The sequence below is a fragment of the Spodoptera frugiperda genome, chromosome 26 (assembly GCF_023101765.2).
Source record: "Spodoptera frugiperda isolate SF20-4 chromosome 26, AGI-APGP_CSIRO_Sfru_2.0, whole genome shotgun sequence".
Classification (NCBI taxonomy): Eukaryota; Metazoa; Arthropoda; class Insecta; order Lepidoptera; family Noctuidae; genus Spodoptera; species Spodoptera frugiperda.
Window position 1 is genome coordinate 12,934,919 of NC_064237.1, and position 18,701 is coordinate 12,953,619.

Sequence of the window (18,701 nt, forward strand, 5' to 3'; positions counted from 1 at the left end):
GATAACTGGTTGGCTGATCAAGTGTTAACCTTATCGAATGAATAGTGGAGACCTGTAGAGAATCGAACCAAGAAATACTATACATTTTTGGACAGGTTCTGATAAACCTCGAACCATCAGGTATGAAAGAGTAGTTTGACTCTTAATACAGACGCATACTCGTGGTTATCATGAGTCTTAGATAAGAGTCTTCATAGGGATATGAGTTACTAGTCCTGCCTCGTGGTACAAGTCCTAAAAGCAGGTTCGTAACGGTCCCATCATCACCTGTCCAGCCCAGAACAGGTCTGGCCCTGACAGCCATCAGCTGAAGATGAGAAGGATATTTTAGTAATTAATTTTATTTTATACGACGACGACGGTGGCAAAAACGGGCACGACCCACCTGATTGTAAGTGGTTACCGTGGCCTATGAATGCTTGCCACACTTGGAGCATTAAATGCGCCTTACCAACCCTTAAAACACCTATTTACTTCCTTCTTGAATAAAACTTTAAGTTGTATTTGAGTAAGGAAGTGGTATGTAAATGAGTAGGCATAAATAGAAGTATCACGTTAACAGATCGACAAACGATAACAACACCATGAATCATCCAATTACGGTTTTTATTACTATCTCAGCCGAGATCAATATTTCGGCTAAACACCGCTAAGTACTCTCATAATATCAGTAACTGGCCAATTTTAACGGAATATTTAAAAAAAGGTAACGCAACGGTGTGAGCGAGCCAAAAAAGCTCATTTCGCCACAAAACAAGCAAGCGGACGTGAGACGAGATCATCGTTCGACGCGAGGTCTTATAACTGTACTTTAATCATTCCAGCCTCCCGACGTTATGTAACAGCTAGTCCAATGGCGCTTGGCTGAACCACTACACGCGCCTGGATCACACCGCGAATTAAAAAAAAACGAGGATTTTTAATCTGTCGCTGACGGCGAGCTGTCAAATTTTGGCGGGAGTGCTTTTGTTATCTGTGATTTTATTTTGCATCAGGATTTTAATTTGGACTGTGGATTATGGAAGTTTTGAGGTTTGTTCATGTTTATATTTTATTGACCGCCCGCCCCGGTTTGGCGAGGGTACCGGCTTTCCCGGTGTCTTGGTGGAAATTGTCTTTCGTACAAACCTTATCTTGACAATAACGGCCACGATGAAAACAACCTTACAAAAAAGATTTAAAACATTACAGCGATAGTCTTTACATTTAATATTAAAATTAAAAGTAAAATGACATTAAAGATTATTTTAAAATATCTACGCACAAATATAAAACAAAATAACATAATGATATTCCTCGACAAATCATTGAATGTTGCAACACTGACAAACATTTTGTCATACCCTCAACTTAAAAAAAAAATCCAGTACAATTTTAATTGAAAAATAATCTTGAAAAATAAAATAATCATAAACAAACTGGTATAGTCTGGTCACCAGGTGGCACCACCTGACTTACCAGGAGACAGGACATATTACTTGATTATCATACTGACTAGTTTTAATCAGGTTACATAGGGTCTCATATAAGTCCTTTTGTTTTTAAAATTAATTAAAAGACTAGACTATTGATGTATTTTTTCAATTCCAGAGAAAGATTGCTGGATTTCATTATATATTATGTAAAAACCTGTTATTGGAAAAATGTGCCTTGTCTATATGCAAATTTTTGTTATTATTGCATGGGTGTATCTTGTAATAGGATTGTGGGACCCTAGGGAGTATTGGCAGGATTGATGTTTCGTAATTATTTAGAGTGAATGATAGATTAAAGTATTTATAAAATGTGTTGATGTCTTTCGTGTTAGTATATATTGCATTCGTTACCTTGGTTTCAAAATGATAAAATATTTATCGTTACGCCTACGATTTTTCATCATTTTTAAGGGGAGAAATCATCCAATGACTTCTCTTGCCTTGGGCGAGATGAGATGGAGTGTCTCTTACTGACTAAATACCACCCTGTTCCTACTACTGCTTTTGAGCCGGAGCCCCGATTCGAGCTTACGAGCTGATTTAGACAATATTATACTTTTCATCCTACGGGATCGCGAGTGAAACCGCTGGTAGAAGCTAGTAGGTACATAATTTTCCATACTACTTTACTCAATCCAAGAATCGAACTCAAAAATAACCTCGACTATATTATGCCTAGACTAGACTAACTAACCAATCTAATTAATTCAATCCCATTCATTACATCGTAATAGAATCTGCAAATTAAATTTCTAAACAAAAAACTAACCGATTCATACAGCATTTGCCAAGGGACTTTCGACTCTATTACCTACAGTACAAGTGTTACTATTACGCACAGTAGTAGAGAGTATTTTTTGCTGACAATCTGTCTTTGTTATGCAGTAGTACTGGATCGATAACTCACTGCTGTCACGAATAACGTGGTGTTACTGTGATGATACTGTGATTATATCACTGTATCACGATTGTGTCTGATAGGTTAGGTATAGTTCGATTTAATCTAATTATACAGTTAGAAATGATTGACTCCATTATTGAATTAATTTTATTGAATAGCCATTTGGTCTAGATTAAGCTTTTCGCCTGCGACTTTGCCCGTTTGGGACTTAAAGATTATTTTCGTGAACTTCTGAGTTTTTAAGAATATGGGAATAAAATGTAGCATTATGTACCTAGCAGGTTACCGGGGCTCCGGCTTTTCCCGCAAGAGTAGGAGTTGGAACAGAGTTGTTTATAGTCAGTAAGAGTCTGACACTCCCTGCCACATCACTCTAGGCGAGAGAAGTCAATGATTGTCCCCCACAATATAAATCCACGAATAATCTTTTTTTCTGTTTATCATCACCCCATCTACAGTTTCTGGCCTATGCATGTCTTAAACTAGATCAATCAAAAATTAAACTCAACAATTTTGCAGAATAAAAGACTCAATGTTGTCATAGATCTTAGTTAGATAAATTTAACTTAAATTTTATAGTTAGATCTATGACATCGGTAAATCAAAACCCTCCATGTTTATCAGAGTACCTATGTGCGAACAATCATCTTGGAAACAAGATATTTTATATAATGAAACGCACAATACTCACTTTCCTGTTTCCCGTGACACGGAACTTTTGCTTATGTAAGTTATAATCAGTTGAAACTTGAAAGTAGATCGATGACAAACACACGGATACGTCAATAGAATTATATATATTCTGCAGTAGGAAATCATTATCTAGAACGTCTAACAGTCACAAACACCTAGCTTCATTGACGGACAGACTGACAGAGGTACCGTTCAAAAGTACCTACTTATGGTTTAATTGGAAAAAACTATTTGACTTTGACTTTGAAGCGCAAATACTAATCGTGTAGACCTAGGTAATTCAATTTAAATAAAGTATGCTAAAGGCTCATCGTTTTTTTGTTCCCCGCAGCTGAATACTTGATTACTTATTTTTCGATACGATAACACTTATTCAGATCAGACATCATATTTATTTCAATACAAATAAATCAAATCGTATACTATCTGCTGGGAAAATAAATGATCCTCACTTACGAGTTTTGCCGTTTTCATAAAAACTACCCCAATTCAATTGGCACAAAAACTCGTCGTTTATAGTGAATATAATAGGTAATAATATTATGAGGTCAACATAAGCTTAGATATTTCAAATAATAATATCCTTTTTTTAAGGGTGGAAAATCATTTAATGACTTCTCTCGCCAGGGAGAGGCAAGACTCTTACTGACTAAAAACCACCCCGTTCCTACTCCTGATTTTCGAGCCAGAGCCCCGATAAACCCGCTAGGTAGTCCGCAGCTCCGGAAAATAATCCCATCGTACGCATTGACTTTGTTGCACAATTCGATTCGACTATTGTTACCATTTGACTTAATCATAGATCACTATAAATATTGGCAAATCATTATGGCTAAACGAAAAACCTTCACCGGTAAACACAACGCCAGTAACAAGCTAATAATGATAATAATCATTACCAATAATCATTCAATCGGCTCCTTATTAAATGCCAAAATGTTTAGCAACCCAATTTTTACGATGAAGTAAATTCATGACAATAAAACTGATGAGGCAACAGCTAAAGCTTCGCAAAACATCTCGAGCTAATCTTGCGACATTCTCAATGAAATGGATTTTAAATGAAATTGTGAAATGTTTAATGTAGGCTTTTACTTATAATTAAGTGTAATTAGATTCTCTTTAATGTACTGAAAGTGTGTGAATGTGAACTGCAGTCGTATCTACCATTTTTCGAAGCAACAGACCTTCGTTAAGTTGCTTAATTTTGTCACCTTATACCGTGTCGTCATCGTCACTTTCAGATATCGTAAAAACATTTTAAGTCTTCCAACTTAGTTGTCTTTTATAGATATTGCAAATACATACATATGAACTTATTGGTTACTCAAATTGGTAAGACTGCAAATTGTTAATTAACTCAAGCTTAATATGTTTTCTAGTCATACCACTTATTGCGTACTAGAATTTAGATTTGATTGTCAATTCTCTATTCTATTGATGATTGACACCGACAACACTTCGACAGAAATCAGCATTGACTCTCCAGAAACTTATGAAAGACGTGAAGACTATTGTACCCACGCAAGTAGAAAAAACCCATTGTTTAACAGCAGCCAATTGATGTAATACCTATTGATTTAAGTGAAGCTGAACTACCAGGTGTAGTCCCAAGTTTCCAAGCTGATACACATAATTTCAAAACTGGACCTGATACCACATCGTGGTAGGTACCTAATCACGCCTGCACTGTAGTTGCAATAATCTAAATTGATTCAACAAGACGCGCCCACTCACTTGTTATATCAAATTATAGAGTTTCCACAATGACACTCTAATCGATGTCCAACGAAGCATAAAATGAATGCATTTCCCAACAAAAAAGTGGCAATATAATACAATGACGTTTTATATGCAGTTGCATTGCAACCACCGACCTAACCAATTGTATAACGATGCCGATACTGACAATACCAAAATTTTCCTTGCACTGAAAAACAGTTTCATTTGTTTCATTAAACGCTACGAAGGCCATTTTATATAGGACAGAATATGTCTTAACTAAGTCAGTTTCAGTCAAAAGCTTAGTCTACAAAACTTTCAATAATAAAAAGTGATATATTTTACGATAATTCAGTATAGAAATCCTTATATATCAACAGCTTATAAGTTGTCCACTGCCGACTAAAAGACCTCTTCTCGCACAGGAAGATTTGAGCATTAATCACCACGTTTGCTTAACGTGGGTTGGCGATTTCAAACTTATAATTAAAAATAAACCGTCAGTAATTTATTTTATTTATTTGTCTTATAAAATGAACAATGGTGTAACCTTAAATCTAAACTCGCCAAACAGTTACCTTTAATGGCATCTAAAAACAGTCGGATGGTCAGTCACATCACAACAAATATTACTTAGGACATATAGCCATTACACGGTCTACAAGCAACACGAGGTGCAGAGAAAGCACACTTTCCATTTCTGGGTGACGACGCACGAACGGCAGGAAAGTAATACGTTAGTGTCGACAATCATGCGTAACCTATGACTATGCGCAATGGCACATAATGTCACCTTGTGTAACATGTTATTTGTCTTAAGATGGACGCACGGTTATGATCTAATGATATAGGCTAGTTTGTGCATGAGTACGTGAGCAAATATGCCGCTTGGGTATTGTCGTAATGCTGCTCATGTAAGTGAAGCAGTGTCGGGGTTGTGGCTATGTAATGTGTCGTCTGTTATGGATGATGAGCAAATAGTAGTGAATTTTGAAAATAAACTAATTTTTCTTAGTTGTTCTGTGTCAACCGGGACCAGTGAATTTGAGGACTGTGATTTGTTTCCCAGATAGAGTAATTAATTCCCAGTCTATATATAGCATGGGATTGTAATTGCGATCCTTTGGATATCAGTCATGTGATTAAAATTACCTTTATTCTTTTCCAGATACAAATACATCTTCATAACCATATCGCTACTCTTTGGGATCGTCAGCAATGAAGAAACAAAAGCGAACACGGTGGCAACCACACCTAATTGTCCCTTCACAAAGATGATTGAAGATGTATTCAAAATTCAGAACAGATCATCAGACAAAGATTCATACAAGAGAGATAAGGAAAGAGTAAAATTATTCTTGAGTACTTTAGCTAATATAACTAACGATAATGTCAGTAGAAAGGATGAAGATCTCATAAACGTTATTATAGCTTCAATAAATAGAATTAAAAATAATATAAGTGACACATCGGATAAACTAAATGAAGCCATAATAGTAACATCTCCTAAAGGAGACAACACAAGTGAAATAAAGAAAGCAAGTCAAATCAAGAGTGGTATTGAAGATAAAATCGATACATTTCTAAATAATACTGCTAAGAAACATACTACGAAAAGTATAGAAAAGCATGACGATGCAAGTACAACGGAAAGTACTAAATACGTAGAAATTTTAACAAAAGATCCTCATACGAAGAACACTACATCTGCCAATATATTGGAAGTACTAAAGCATTTAATGCCTCTATTTAACAGCACTTTAACTAAAGAAGTGCATAATATAACTATAATAGAAAGGGATCATAAGAATAATCATTCATTTTCTGCAACCAAGAACGTTTCGACTATCATAGTAACGTATTGTGACAACGACAACAAAACGCCGAAAGAAAATAAGACTGTTGCTGTCAACAAGAAAGGTGATGACAAAGTTGAAATTGATCGTGTAGACTTTTATGATGATGAAGAGGATTTGGAGGCAGATGGAGAAGGAGAAGCTCATAATATAACGAAGGAAGAAAACAGAGAGATTATGGAAGCGGCTGAGTATGGAATGCAGAAGATGCACGAGTTGTACTCTGTTTTGGAACCTAAACTTTATTCCATGGGTAAGTTGATATAATGCTATTTCTATAATTCTGTTAAGGTGTTATCAATGGCATCCATCAGAAACACAAGTTATGTTAAAGCGATATGGATCGACGACAATTCGCACCTACGGTAACACAAAGGCCGAAGTGCTAATATTATTTTTCAGGACAGAAGTTTTAAAGTTTTTATAGATTTTATACGCACTTTGGCATATTTAACTAATTGTCTTACCGAAGGTGTGAATAGTAAAACAGCACATTTATGTAAATATCCAGAAATATCTAGAGATGTTTTACTAACCTATTTTGTCAATGCCTCTCGCAGTACTAAACTCAGTACCTAATATCTACCACCCGAATTAACAATACTCACCTTAAAAAACATAGCACCACATTTTCTGAGCATACATAACCTCACGCCTGTCTCTCATGGGGATAAGCAGACACAATGGAACGCCAATTAGTACGACTCTTACATGCCTCTTTTGCTTCGTCAACCTCTCATCAATCTTTTCATACATGCTCGTCAGTTAATTATCTGAGCAATAATACCTATATTCATAATTTTCCAGGTCTCTGGTTGGACGACTCCAGTCCAGCTCGCTACGTGGCAGCATTCAACGCTCCTTCGGAAGAAGCAGCCAAGTTCTCCAGATATGGGTACGCTTCACTTCAAGCTGCTGCTAAACTCAAACAACTCATCAGGTTAGTGGTTTACTTATAAAAAGTCCTTTCAACAAATATTTGTTTGTATCTTTGGAACCCTAGCTAATTAAGTCGTTAGATTCGGTTAGACTGTTTAAATAGTGTATCTGCCAATTAAAATACTTTTGGTGTTAAAAGTATTTTAATTGGCAAATACACTAATGAAAAAATGTCTTTGTATAAAATACATTTTTTCCGACAAATTACTTAATGCTATTCAACTCAGTGGTAAAACTTCTTTAAGCGAACATGTGCAATAAACATTATTATAAGAATAAGACCTCCTTCCTTTTCAATTATTACATTCACGTAAGAATTAAAACAAATCACCCATCTTCGGATTCTTCAGTCGCCAAATATGATGATCTAATATTATACACCAGTATTCTATAGACCTTATACCTAATAAGTGTCACCACTACCGAATAATTAAATGCACTCTACACACCATCAGTTTAAACTGTACATCCCCGATTCCCCAACAAACCCTGAATTCTTAAACCCCAAAAGGTGTATTTCGGGTGTTCATGGACGGCGGCGGCAGATTGCTTATCATCAGGTGATCTGTCTACTCGTTTACTAGCTTATTAGTGAAATAGCTATGTCACTTCAACGTTCCTATGACGCAACGTTAATGAGGTGATCAGGCAGCAATTAAAATGTAACTCGGTTCAAAAATGGGCAAACAATTTAGTCCACGTGCAATCTTCTAGCCTAGCTGGAAACATTTCGAGATGCATCGTAACAAACATACACACACATATCAACAGCCACTGCTGAGCAAAGGCCTCTTCCCACACGGAGAAGGTTTGAGCATTAATCTCCACACTTGCTCAAGGCGGGGTGGCGATTTCAAACTTTTGAAATTATAAGTCTAGGTTCCCTCCAGTGGAGTCTAAATAGTTTTAGAAAGTACATATAACTCGGAAAATGTCACATTGGTACTTGCCAGGTTTTCATCCCACACCCTCAAGCATGAGAAGCGAGCGCTTCAACCTCCAGGCCACCACGACATCTTAACAAACATGTCGATCTAATTACAGAGGGAATTCAAGAGGGCAAGGACCTCTCGGTCTCCTCTCATCCAATTTCAAATGGAGTGTCTTCGTTTAATTGAAATCGCGATACGTCGGAATTTTAATTCACACGTTGAGTTGGTGTGAAATTAAAATTTGTTGTGGATTGAGAATTTTAATTTGTAATGTTGAATTTACCATTTCTGTTATTGGAATTGAAAAGATGTTGGTACTGATTGCCAATTTTACAATAAAACTAATATATTGTATAACTGATGAAAGTGCATGTATATATTTTAATTTATGAGGATGAAAAACGTGATGTTGTCCTGTCAAAATAATAATAAATAAAAGTTCATTTTGGTGTAAAAAGCCAGAATTAATAATAAATCTTATAACCTATAAAACAAACTTATATATCAAACGTGAACTAACCTATCACAAGTGTAACAAATAAATCAATGAATAATAATTACTATTTTACTTTTAATACCAACAAAGGTAAAGAATATTTAATCAATGACTAGAATTACCAATTACAAATTAATTTACAATTAACGAAAAATACTTAGGTGAAGATATTTTTATAATAACTATCCTGAGACATCACGGTTTTTCAATCATTAAAATCTACTGGTTAACAGAGGGATTATTTTCCATGAGCAGTGTGTGAAATACTCTCTAGTCATTATCTCCACTAAATTAACTGAAAATCACGGTTTACTATGGAGACAGACTCGAAACTAGTAGAGCTTTTTAGTCGATTTAGGTGGATATTCTCGATATAAATGTTCCCTATAAAATGATATTTTAACTAGTTCAGCAGATATAAATTTCGAATTAAAGCCTAGGCCTTAGTTCGAAATTTTGATAAAAATAAGGACACATAAATAAATGGACATAAATTTCCCATCCAACAAATGGAAACACACCACGAGATGTATCATTCCGATTACGACAAAACAAAAATGATAAAAAATAATGGAATCACACACAATAATGACTACATTGTATCCGTCCAGTGTCTGATATTAGAATATAAACCTTGAATTACTCTTACACCATAAATTACCCAGTCCACCATGAATTACCCATCGTATAATACCCAAGGATGTCAGCATTTACGTAATTACCTTTGATGCAGTATACCCGTCGCGATGAGAACTGCGCCGACGCAATTTCTTGATCATTCTCAAATGATACGGTCCACAATCTGTGCGATGAACTTATCCATAAACTTGTTTTCTACTTTTTTTTAAAGATTTCAAAAGTAATTTGATTGCGTTTTTTTTTTTTTTTTTTTTTGTTTTTGCCGATATCACCATCATTAGTGAAGTAATTCGCGATTGCATCCGATTCAATGATGCAGTTTACAAATTTTGAAATGTTTCATTTTAATTCTGTTTTTTTATTTTATTTTTTAAGGTTTCTTTTAGTTTTACCATGGCCTTGTGTTCTTAATTTCGTTTAGACTAACTGATGCCCGCGGCTTCGCTTGCGTGGATTATGGACTTTGTGACTAATTGAAGTAGCCTTATTTAAGTTATTCTATATACATAAGCTACGTGCCAATAAAAGTCCCGTCAAAATCAGTACAGACATTTCATAGATTAGCCAGACAAACAGAAACAAAATTATTAACTACTTATGTTCATACGCATGCTTAGTAAATGATTATTTCAATATTACAGACACTGCAATTTTGTTTATGTGTGTATAAATAAAGATTTCGTTTTTATTGTTTTATTATTTAAATTTAAGTTATTTGAAGATTTTATTTCTTCCTTTTACCATTTCATTAATTCTTAACAGTGTTTATGAGTATCGAACGACTATAATATCATATATAGCAAACTGTCACAGTGGGCCGGTCACATTTATCGAAGAACCGATGACCGCTGGGGTAAACGTGTTCTAGAGTGGAGACCGCGTCTAGGCAAGCGTAGTGTAGGGCGCCCTCCAGCTAGATGGAGTGACGATATCCGCAAGGTGGCTGGTAGTGGTTGGATGCGTAGAGCTGAAGATCGAGCTCAGTGGCGTGCCATTGGAGAGGCCTAATTAAGCAGTGGACGAGAACAGGCTGATGATGATGATGATGATAATGTCATATATTAACTTCTATCGAGAAAATACTTAAGAGAATTTAAAACATATGGAACACCATTTTCTTTAGCGATGTCACAGCACTAGACTCGATTCATGCTGTTTAAATATATATAACCTTGAAGATGCTCCGTGGAGGAGAAACATATGTCGAGTGGTATATTGCGTGTCATGTGTGTGTTTTTATGATGCACTTCTGCTGCTGCAAAAACTAAAAATCTATTGTATTGTTAATAGATAGATACATTACCACCGTTAGATACCTATATCTAAGATTCAATTTCAATAAATAATCTAGACTAAAGAAAAAAATCTATGCAAGTATTAATAATATTATTTAAATGTGTTAAGAGCAAAAAGTTTACACTGATTGCTTGCTGTAGGTGGCCTTTTAAAAAGGACCACCACGTATGTAATTCAATTTAGCATTATAAATCATCTAATAGACCATTACTGAAGAAAAAAACGGTAAATCAATTATGGTAACAAACATTTTATTAAGTATCTACAAGTATAAAGTATGACATGGCAAAAAGAGGTATGAAGTTTGATTTGTGAGTCAGATCAAATTATTTAGTTGTGAAATTTTCAATGCAATAGAAATGATTTTGTAATTATTAGTTAGGTATACTTATTTAATAGTAAGTTTACTTCCATTCATAAATTGACGGAAATACGGAATTTGAAATATAAAAAAACGTGATATGACAACGGGTTACCGGGGTTCGAAGCAGGAGCAGCATATTTTTAGTCAGTAAGAGTCTTACACTCTCTTTCATCTCACCCAAGGCGGGAGAAGTCATTGGATGATTTTCCCCTCTCCTTGGCTAACCTTGATTGACAAAAACTATACTTATTAGGTAATTATAATCATCCAACTAATGATCCAACAACCCTTCTGAGACGTAAGCTGTACTCTACGCAGTATAAAAAATAAATAAATAAAATATCAAAGTACATCAAATTCCATCGTCCATCTGTTTTTAAGTTACAAATGATATAACTAACACAAGTAAACATATAGATTAAGTTTTCATAACCAAAATGTGTATCACTTATTAATAAAAAATCTAAAGTCAACTTTTCAAAACACACGTTTCAAGGCTAACACTAATGAGCTATGCAAATTATAGCAACCCCACGTGAACCTAACCTTGTTCTTTACGTATGGCAACACCTTTCTAAGTGTTGCAAGTTGTAAAAATTCACACGAGATCGATATAAATCGAATAGGTATCGATTAAATGGAAGATGAACGGTTAGTTATTAAAGCCTTCAAGGCTTTCGATTATGTTTGTAATCGTTGATTAAGTTTATTTATAGGACTGCTCTAGCATGAATAATTGCAAGTCTGACTGCCGAGACTGTCTAGCGTGAAGTGGCCAGAATGATTTTGCATTAAAACGAATTATTATTGAGTTATTTAATTTAATAATCTTCTGTGGATATATGATATAGGTACTAAATTGTGTTAGTGTTAGTACCTAAAACATTGCTGTAAAAATGCCGTATATATAAGAATTAATTGCCTCGTTGGCCCAGTGATCGCTAGTGCGACTGTCGAGGAAGGGACCTCGGGTTGAATTCCTCTCGGGGGAAAATCATCCAATGTCTTCTCCGGCTTACGGTGTGGCGAGATTGAGTGTCAGACAGTTACTAACTAAAAACCTCCACGTCCCTACTCCTGCTTTTCGAGACAACGCCCCTGTAACCCGCTAGGTAGTCCGCAGCTCCAGATTACACGAGACTTACAACATAAATTGTGAAATGTGGGTGTACATACTTCCGAAGATTACAAACTTGTATAAAATATTACGTTATCAGTGCCAGTAAATTATGAAAGTGTGAAAGTGTTTGATAACCGCTAACTAGACTAGGCAGACATATATCTAATCTATATACATAATGAGTAGGTAATGGTTATTTATCTCAGTTTAAAGTGAAATCTACCATCTATCTCGTGACTTGTTTGTGAGACTCAGTGTTAACTAAGTGGTGACTAGATTGTAATGGATATCAATAAAGATATTTACAATGCTAATTTGTGCGGATTTGGTTTTATTTTCACTTCACTATACTAAAAATAAGAAAAAATATATGTATCAGAAAATATGCTCCTTGCTTATTCACTGTAGAACTGAATTGATTTACACATAAACTGTCGCTGGTGATTTTTTAACAGTAAAGCAGTATTATAGCATACTCCAAACATTCAATCAGCCCAACAATAGACGGTAATGACTGTCCTTGCATAGCAGCTTGAGCAGCAATTAGGCATTCTATAAGGGTTACCGGGGCTCCGGCTCAAAGCAGGAGAAGGAACGGGGTGGTTTTTAGTCAGTAAGAGTCTGACACTCCCTCTCGCCTCACCCAAGGCGGGAGAAGTCATTGGATGATTTTCCACCCTCAAAAAAAAAAGGCATTCCATAAGATTTTAAAACAAAACTATCAATACACCTGCAAATCTGCAAAACACGAAAAAAAACTAGTTTCATCCCAACTAAAATAATTACACCAATTACTCTGCACCTTTACTTTACTAAAACAAAGATCCAACGCAATCTCGAATCGTGTTCATAAATCAATTATTCGCCATTTTCGCAAAATTTCGCAAAACGGCTTAATTCCTCGCCAACTATAAAACGAGTTCTTCACTGATGGCTCATATCCGACCAGTTTGTCGCAATGCCTAGCATTTAGATTATTTTTAAAGCTATTTTATAACCAGCAAAGTTGTGTAAAATGTCAGATGCACTAGTGTTGGTCATAAATCCTTAGATAATGTTTCTAGATCTTTTTTAGGTCTTGCTTAAATCTTAATGTGTCTGAGATGTGAATCAAACTGGTCATGTTTTTTTCAAAACGTTACCCTACTTTAATAATATTTGGTAATCAGTCGCAATATTTAACTGCTCAAAAAAGATGTGCATCCATCCAATGAGTTCTCCCGCCTAGGGCGAGGCGAGAGGGAGTGTTAGACTCTTACTGACTAAAAACAACCCCGTTTGTACTCCTGCTGTTCAAATCGTCCGTCCGCAGCTACACCGCGCGTCCATATCGGGCAACAACCCTACTGTGTATAGTCAAAACCATGTTGGATATCATAAAAATATAGTTGTGTTATAATAAGTATCGAATCCGCGACTTAGTACTGATGAGTTTTTCCTACTGATAAAGGCCCAAATTATAGTCATTGACAAAATATGAAACTTGAGAACGACAACAACTACCTACATTTAACATTTAATAGAGAAGCTGGGATCTCGTTAGCATTGATTTTGATAATTTGTTCAGCTGTCAACATCATCCTAACTCCATTTATCTTCAAACAAATTGTTACCATCCTTTACCATATCCTATGACTCACCAGTAGCGTGGTAATTAAATTGCATCCCATTGCATCCGGCTAAGGATATATTATTAAAATAAGCACCTTGCATCCGCTTAGAAATTACTTTATTTAGTTAAATTTGCTATTTTCAAACATTTACCTACTGGATTAAAGACTAGATTAGTTGTTCAGTTCCCATTGGAATTTCAAGTACCTAATATCTGGGGTGCTTCTGTAATCTTAATCTTAAATGTATAAGGGATAAGGTAGAGAATAAGGAAACACAGGTAAGCCTATGCCCAGCAGTGGATGATCCTAAGCAGAAATGGTATTGATGATTGCTCCCTTAAGAGTGTAATAAAGAGTTAGCGTGGGAATAAGGGCAATCCCAGGGTACTCCCAAGGGATAATTCGCTCCTGTTTATAAACAAAATTGGGTTGCGTTCTATTTTATCATTTTGCATTGATTAAATTTACAGATACCTCGGCACAGCTCAGATATAATCCCTGTAACACTTAAAGGTTCACAAAAAAGAAGGCCTGTGGCATTACATCCAAGTTTGTACTGAAATTGTGCAATAAATTTATAAATAAATATAGCCCCGATAATGTAAAACTAGGACACCTAAAACCTATTATTAAAAACTAGCTTTCGCCGGCGGCTCCGGCCGCATGGTTAATATCTTTTTTCATACACTGCCTGTTTTTGTGACATTTTTCATTGCTGCTCCGCTCCTAAATGTTTTAGCGTGATGATATATCCTGTCTCGATAAATGGACTATCTTACACTGAAAGAATTTCTCAAATCGGACCAGTAGTTCCTGAGATTAGCGCGTTCAAACAAACTTTTCAGCTTTATAATATTAGTAAGTATAGATAGTATAGATGATGCATCTGGTTCTTTTCGGTTAGACACACTCTATTTTCGGACCACTATCAAGTAAATAATATTACGCGGATAATGTAATAACCAAACAATCGGTCATGGCTTTACGACATTCGATTTTATTACGAGAACTGTTTCCTCATCCATCGACCAATTGATTAATAATGAATCGATTCTAGATTCTGTGTAATTGGTTTTCAATTATTGTGCAGTTATTCGGCGACTGGATTTCTATTATTTACTTAGAATACAGTAAACACCCATTACTAATTTCAAAATCAATACGACTTTGTAGATACCTAATGCTTTGGATATTGACAAGAAGTAAGAACGTTATATTTGTCGCTAAGTATATAGCGGCTTCCGGAGCTGCGGACTACCTAGCGGGTTTACCGGAGCTCCGGCTCGAAAAGCAGGAGTAGGAACAAGGTGATTTTTAGTCAGTAAGAGTCTGACACTGCCTCTCACCTCGCCCTGGCGAGAGAAGTCATTGGATGATTTTCCACAATCATGTTCCAATTTTTATTTCAATTCTTTGAGCCGTTTTGACGTGATTGATTAACAAATTTAATACCAACCCACTCATAAACTTTTGCTTTTATAATATTAGTAAGATATACCTACATAGTAATATGATCGCCTTATTCGTCAAGTTATCAGAAGTGAGTACGCTCTAGTTTGATTGCCCTTCTGAGTGTTATGTATTCTAATTTCCTATTTTCCAAATTTTCTGTAACGGCACGTTTTAAAGTATTATGGCTGGTGGTGTAACAGCATTAGACTCGCTTCTATAACACGAAATTCGTAACATAACTGGAGAAAATCAATGGACTTAAAAGACATAACATTAAGGGCTTGTTACACAATGCCGGATAGCCGCTATCTATCTACTAGATAAACTAATAGCTTCTGCCAGTGAAAACCTAAAACCTAGTTGAAAAACTAATAGTTTCTGCCAGTGGCCTCCAACGCGCTTCGGATAAAAAGTAGCTTAAGAACACTTAGGTATATTAAAAACCATTATCTACTGTTTTCAGTTTGACCCGTATTTTAGTACGGTATGTATGTTTGTGACAGATTTTCGCGATTTTGGAAGAACCGTTTTTGGTGCAGTTTTCAGCAGTCTTTTTCAGACTGAGGAAAATTACCTGACTTAAAAAAATTGAGGCAGTAAAGAAGAAATGTTTTATATTATCTTTTAATTTTTTTTCTTTGTTTCTTTCTTTTTCTTTAGATATAAATATTAGATATGTTATAATTAAAAGTATACCATAAAAGTAAAAAAAATGATAAAACAATAGTTTCTTTAACTACACAGCTACTTCTGAATGACCTACTTGACAATGGGACTTGTTTGTCAGTTTGTAAACAATGGCAATCGATGTGGCAATGAATCGGATTTAGATTGGACTTGTTGCAACTCGCTTTGATTGTTTGATAGGAATTGATGGGAAATGGTCGTTTTATTGACACTTTTACAACTTGGGTTTATCATTATTGAGATTTTGAAAGGCAATTATCAAAATGTATACTTAGTATTACTATAGAGTTTGATATAATGATGATTTCAAATCTAGATAGAATATTACATTAGTAAAATGACAACATTTCCATCTCGATTGTATATATGGTTGGCAGGCCACAACTGCGCGGTTTTCTTGAAACTTTACTACACAGCTGTAACAGTACCTTGCACAGTACAACTGTGGAATGAGCTGTCGTTACTAGTATTTCTGAGTTTTCCACGTCTAATTTTATTATAACTACATCTTTAAATTCTCTTTTCATACTCGTAATTAGTACTTCCCCAAACTCGACAGTCCCACCTTTCACATCACATCACCAGCCTATAAGTGGCCACTGCTGACCAAAGCCTCTTCTCACACGGAGAAGGTTTGAGCATTAATCACCACGCTTGCTCAAAGCGGGTTGGCGGTCCCACCTTTAGGAGAGAATAATAAATCAACAAGAGATTAATTAAACGCTACTTTCTCAAATGTTCAACAGCCACGCTTATCTTTTTTAGAACAATCGCATTCTTTAACGACACCTCTGTGACCCACAGTTATATAACGAAGAAAATACATTACTAACACCACGCATGCGCGACAATGAACCGCACAGAACTACCCACAATAAGAAACTTCTTGGTCAATGAAAAATCAGTCTTGTAATTAAGGTATTAAGGTACAAATTGTATAGTGGCGTGACTGAATTAACCAGTAAGAGAAATCATTGTATCAGCGAAAATCACTCTTATTGTTAAGACATTAAGGTTGCTATTGTAATGTATGTCACAGTTAATGTTTTGGCAAACAAATCGCGTTTACTTGACAATGTCAGTTTGCGTAAGTGACAATGAAAATGGTGATTGACTAGGAGTTTCGATGAAGAATTAGATTTACTTGGCTTTAGGTACGTAACTAAGGGTAGGAAGCCATGTTTCGGCACGAATGAGCCGGCTCGACCGGAGTGATACCACGGCCTCACAGAAAATTGACGTGAAACAACGCTTGCGTTGTGTAAGTAAAGTTACCGGAGACCAATTACCCCCTTCACAATCTTCCCAATCCCCAATTCCTCAACAACCCTTAAATTCCTAACTCCAAAAGGCCGACAACACACTTGTAACGCCTCTGGTGTTTCGGGCGTCCATGGGTGGCGGCGATTGCTTACCATCTTGTGATCCGTCTGATCATAAAAAACGGCTCCTCCCGCGTTCCCATGGGATAAAAAGTATCTTTATATTTTTTCCATAATCTCTTTTGCACCTTTTTCTCCTATCCCCACATTGTGCACCATCCCTAATTAGATCCAGGCCAACACCTTTACCAACCAATTTTCCAACACATTTTTACGACACCTACAAGCAGGTCATGGTGTCCATACCACCTCCTTGTCGTAACCCATCCATAACCTGTCACAATACATGAGAAAACCATAGCCAGAACACCCTTCCATCTTTAAACAACTTTCAACTCTATCACAATGAGTAAAGGTTGAAAATCAGTTAAAGAAATTTGCCAGAGTGGGGTAGCTTGAAGTGCTATGAGCATTAGTACCCACACCATGTCCTTTCAATGTCACCTTGGGCAATGTGACCATGATTTTGGCGACACCATCGCTGGGAATGATAAAGAGGCTTCTGTTTGATTTGGAAATTAGTTTCCTTGTATGAGCGCGATTGTCAAGCATTATGTCTAAGATGGAATCCTAGATCTCACGCAGGAATAGCATGTTATCTAGATAGCTACATGCTCACCCCATATTTATCAGTGTGTATTCATAAATGGTAAAAATATGTATGACTTCTGCCAGTCGTTCCTCTAGGATGAAAAGTATCCTATCATCGAAGCCAGGTCATACCCTGTCTGTATTGATTGAGTCTCATGCGTGCGATGCTCCGATGCGTATGATGCGGGCCTATGAACCTCTCCGGTCGTGTCAGTCTGCCGTCCTAGCAGGTTCAGAGAGTGAGGAAACAGAGAGTGCACCTGTATTGCCCACACTCGTGCACTAATGTCTCCTGCGTAGTGGGTCAGTCTAGTTAGGCTTGCCACCATGATCAAAATCGGTATGGAGATTTATATTATACTATATAGTATTTATTTTCATGATGATGTAACTTCTTACATAATAAAATATATTTAACCAACTAACAACAAAACGTGTAACTTTTTTACACCCACCTCAAAATAAGAAAACATTATGCATTCAAGTTTTCTATAGACATCGGTATAAAAACAACAATTTCTCTGGTTAGAGACATACTGTCAC

The 18,701-nt window shown here is 36.0% G+C and overlaps 1 protein-coding gene and 1 long non-coding RNA gene across 2 annotated transcripts in view; one reads left to right on the top strand and one right to left on the bottom strand.

Moving 5' to 3' along the window:
* The window catches only part of LOC126912499 (uncharacterized), a 235,454-nt gene that overhangs the window by 62,522 nt on the left and 154,231 nt on the right, over positions 1 to 18,701 (bottom strand). The gene's annotated exons all lie outside the window — the stretch shown is intronic.
* The window catches only part of LOC118264174 (uncharacterized), a 60,158-nt gene continuing 42,315 nt past the window's right edge, over positions 859 to 18,701 (top strand). Inside the window, exons 1-3 of the mRNA XM_050704862.1 lie at positions 859 to 1,032; positions 5,960 to 6,900; positions 7,455 to 7,587. Coding sequence (XP_050560819.1) covers positions 1,019 to 1,032; positions 5,960 to 6,900; positions 7,455 to 7,587 — 1,088 coding nt within the window. The 5' untranslated portion in view covers positions 859 to 1,018. The remainder of the gene's footprint in view (positions 1,033 to 5,959; positions 6,901 to 7,454; positions 7,588 to 18,701) is intronic.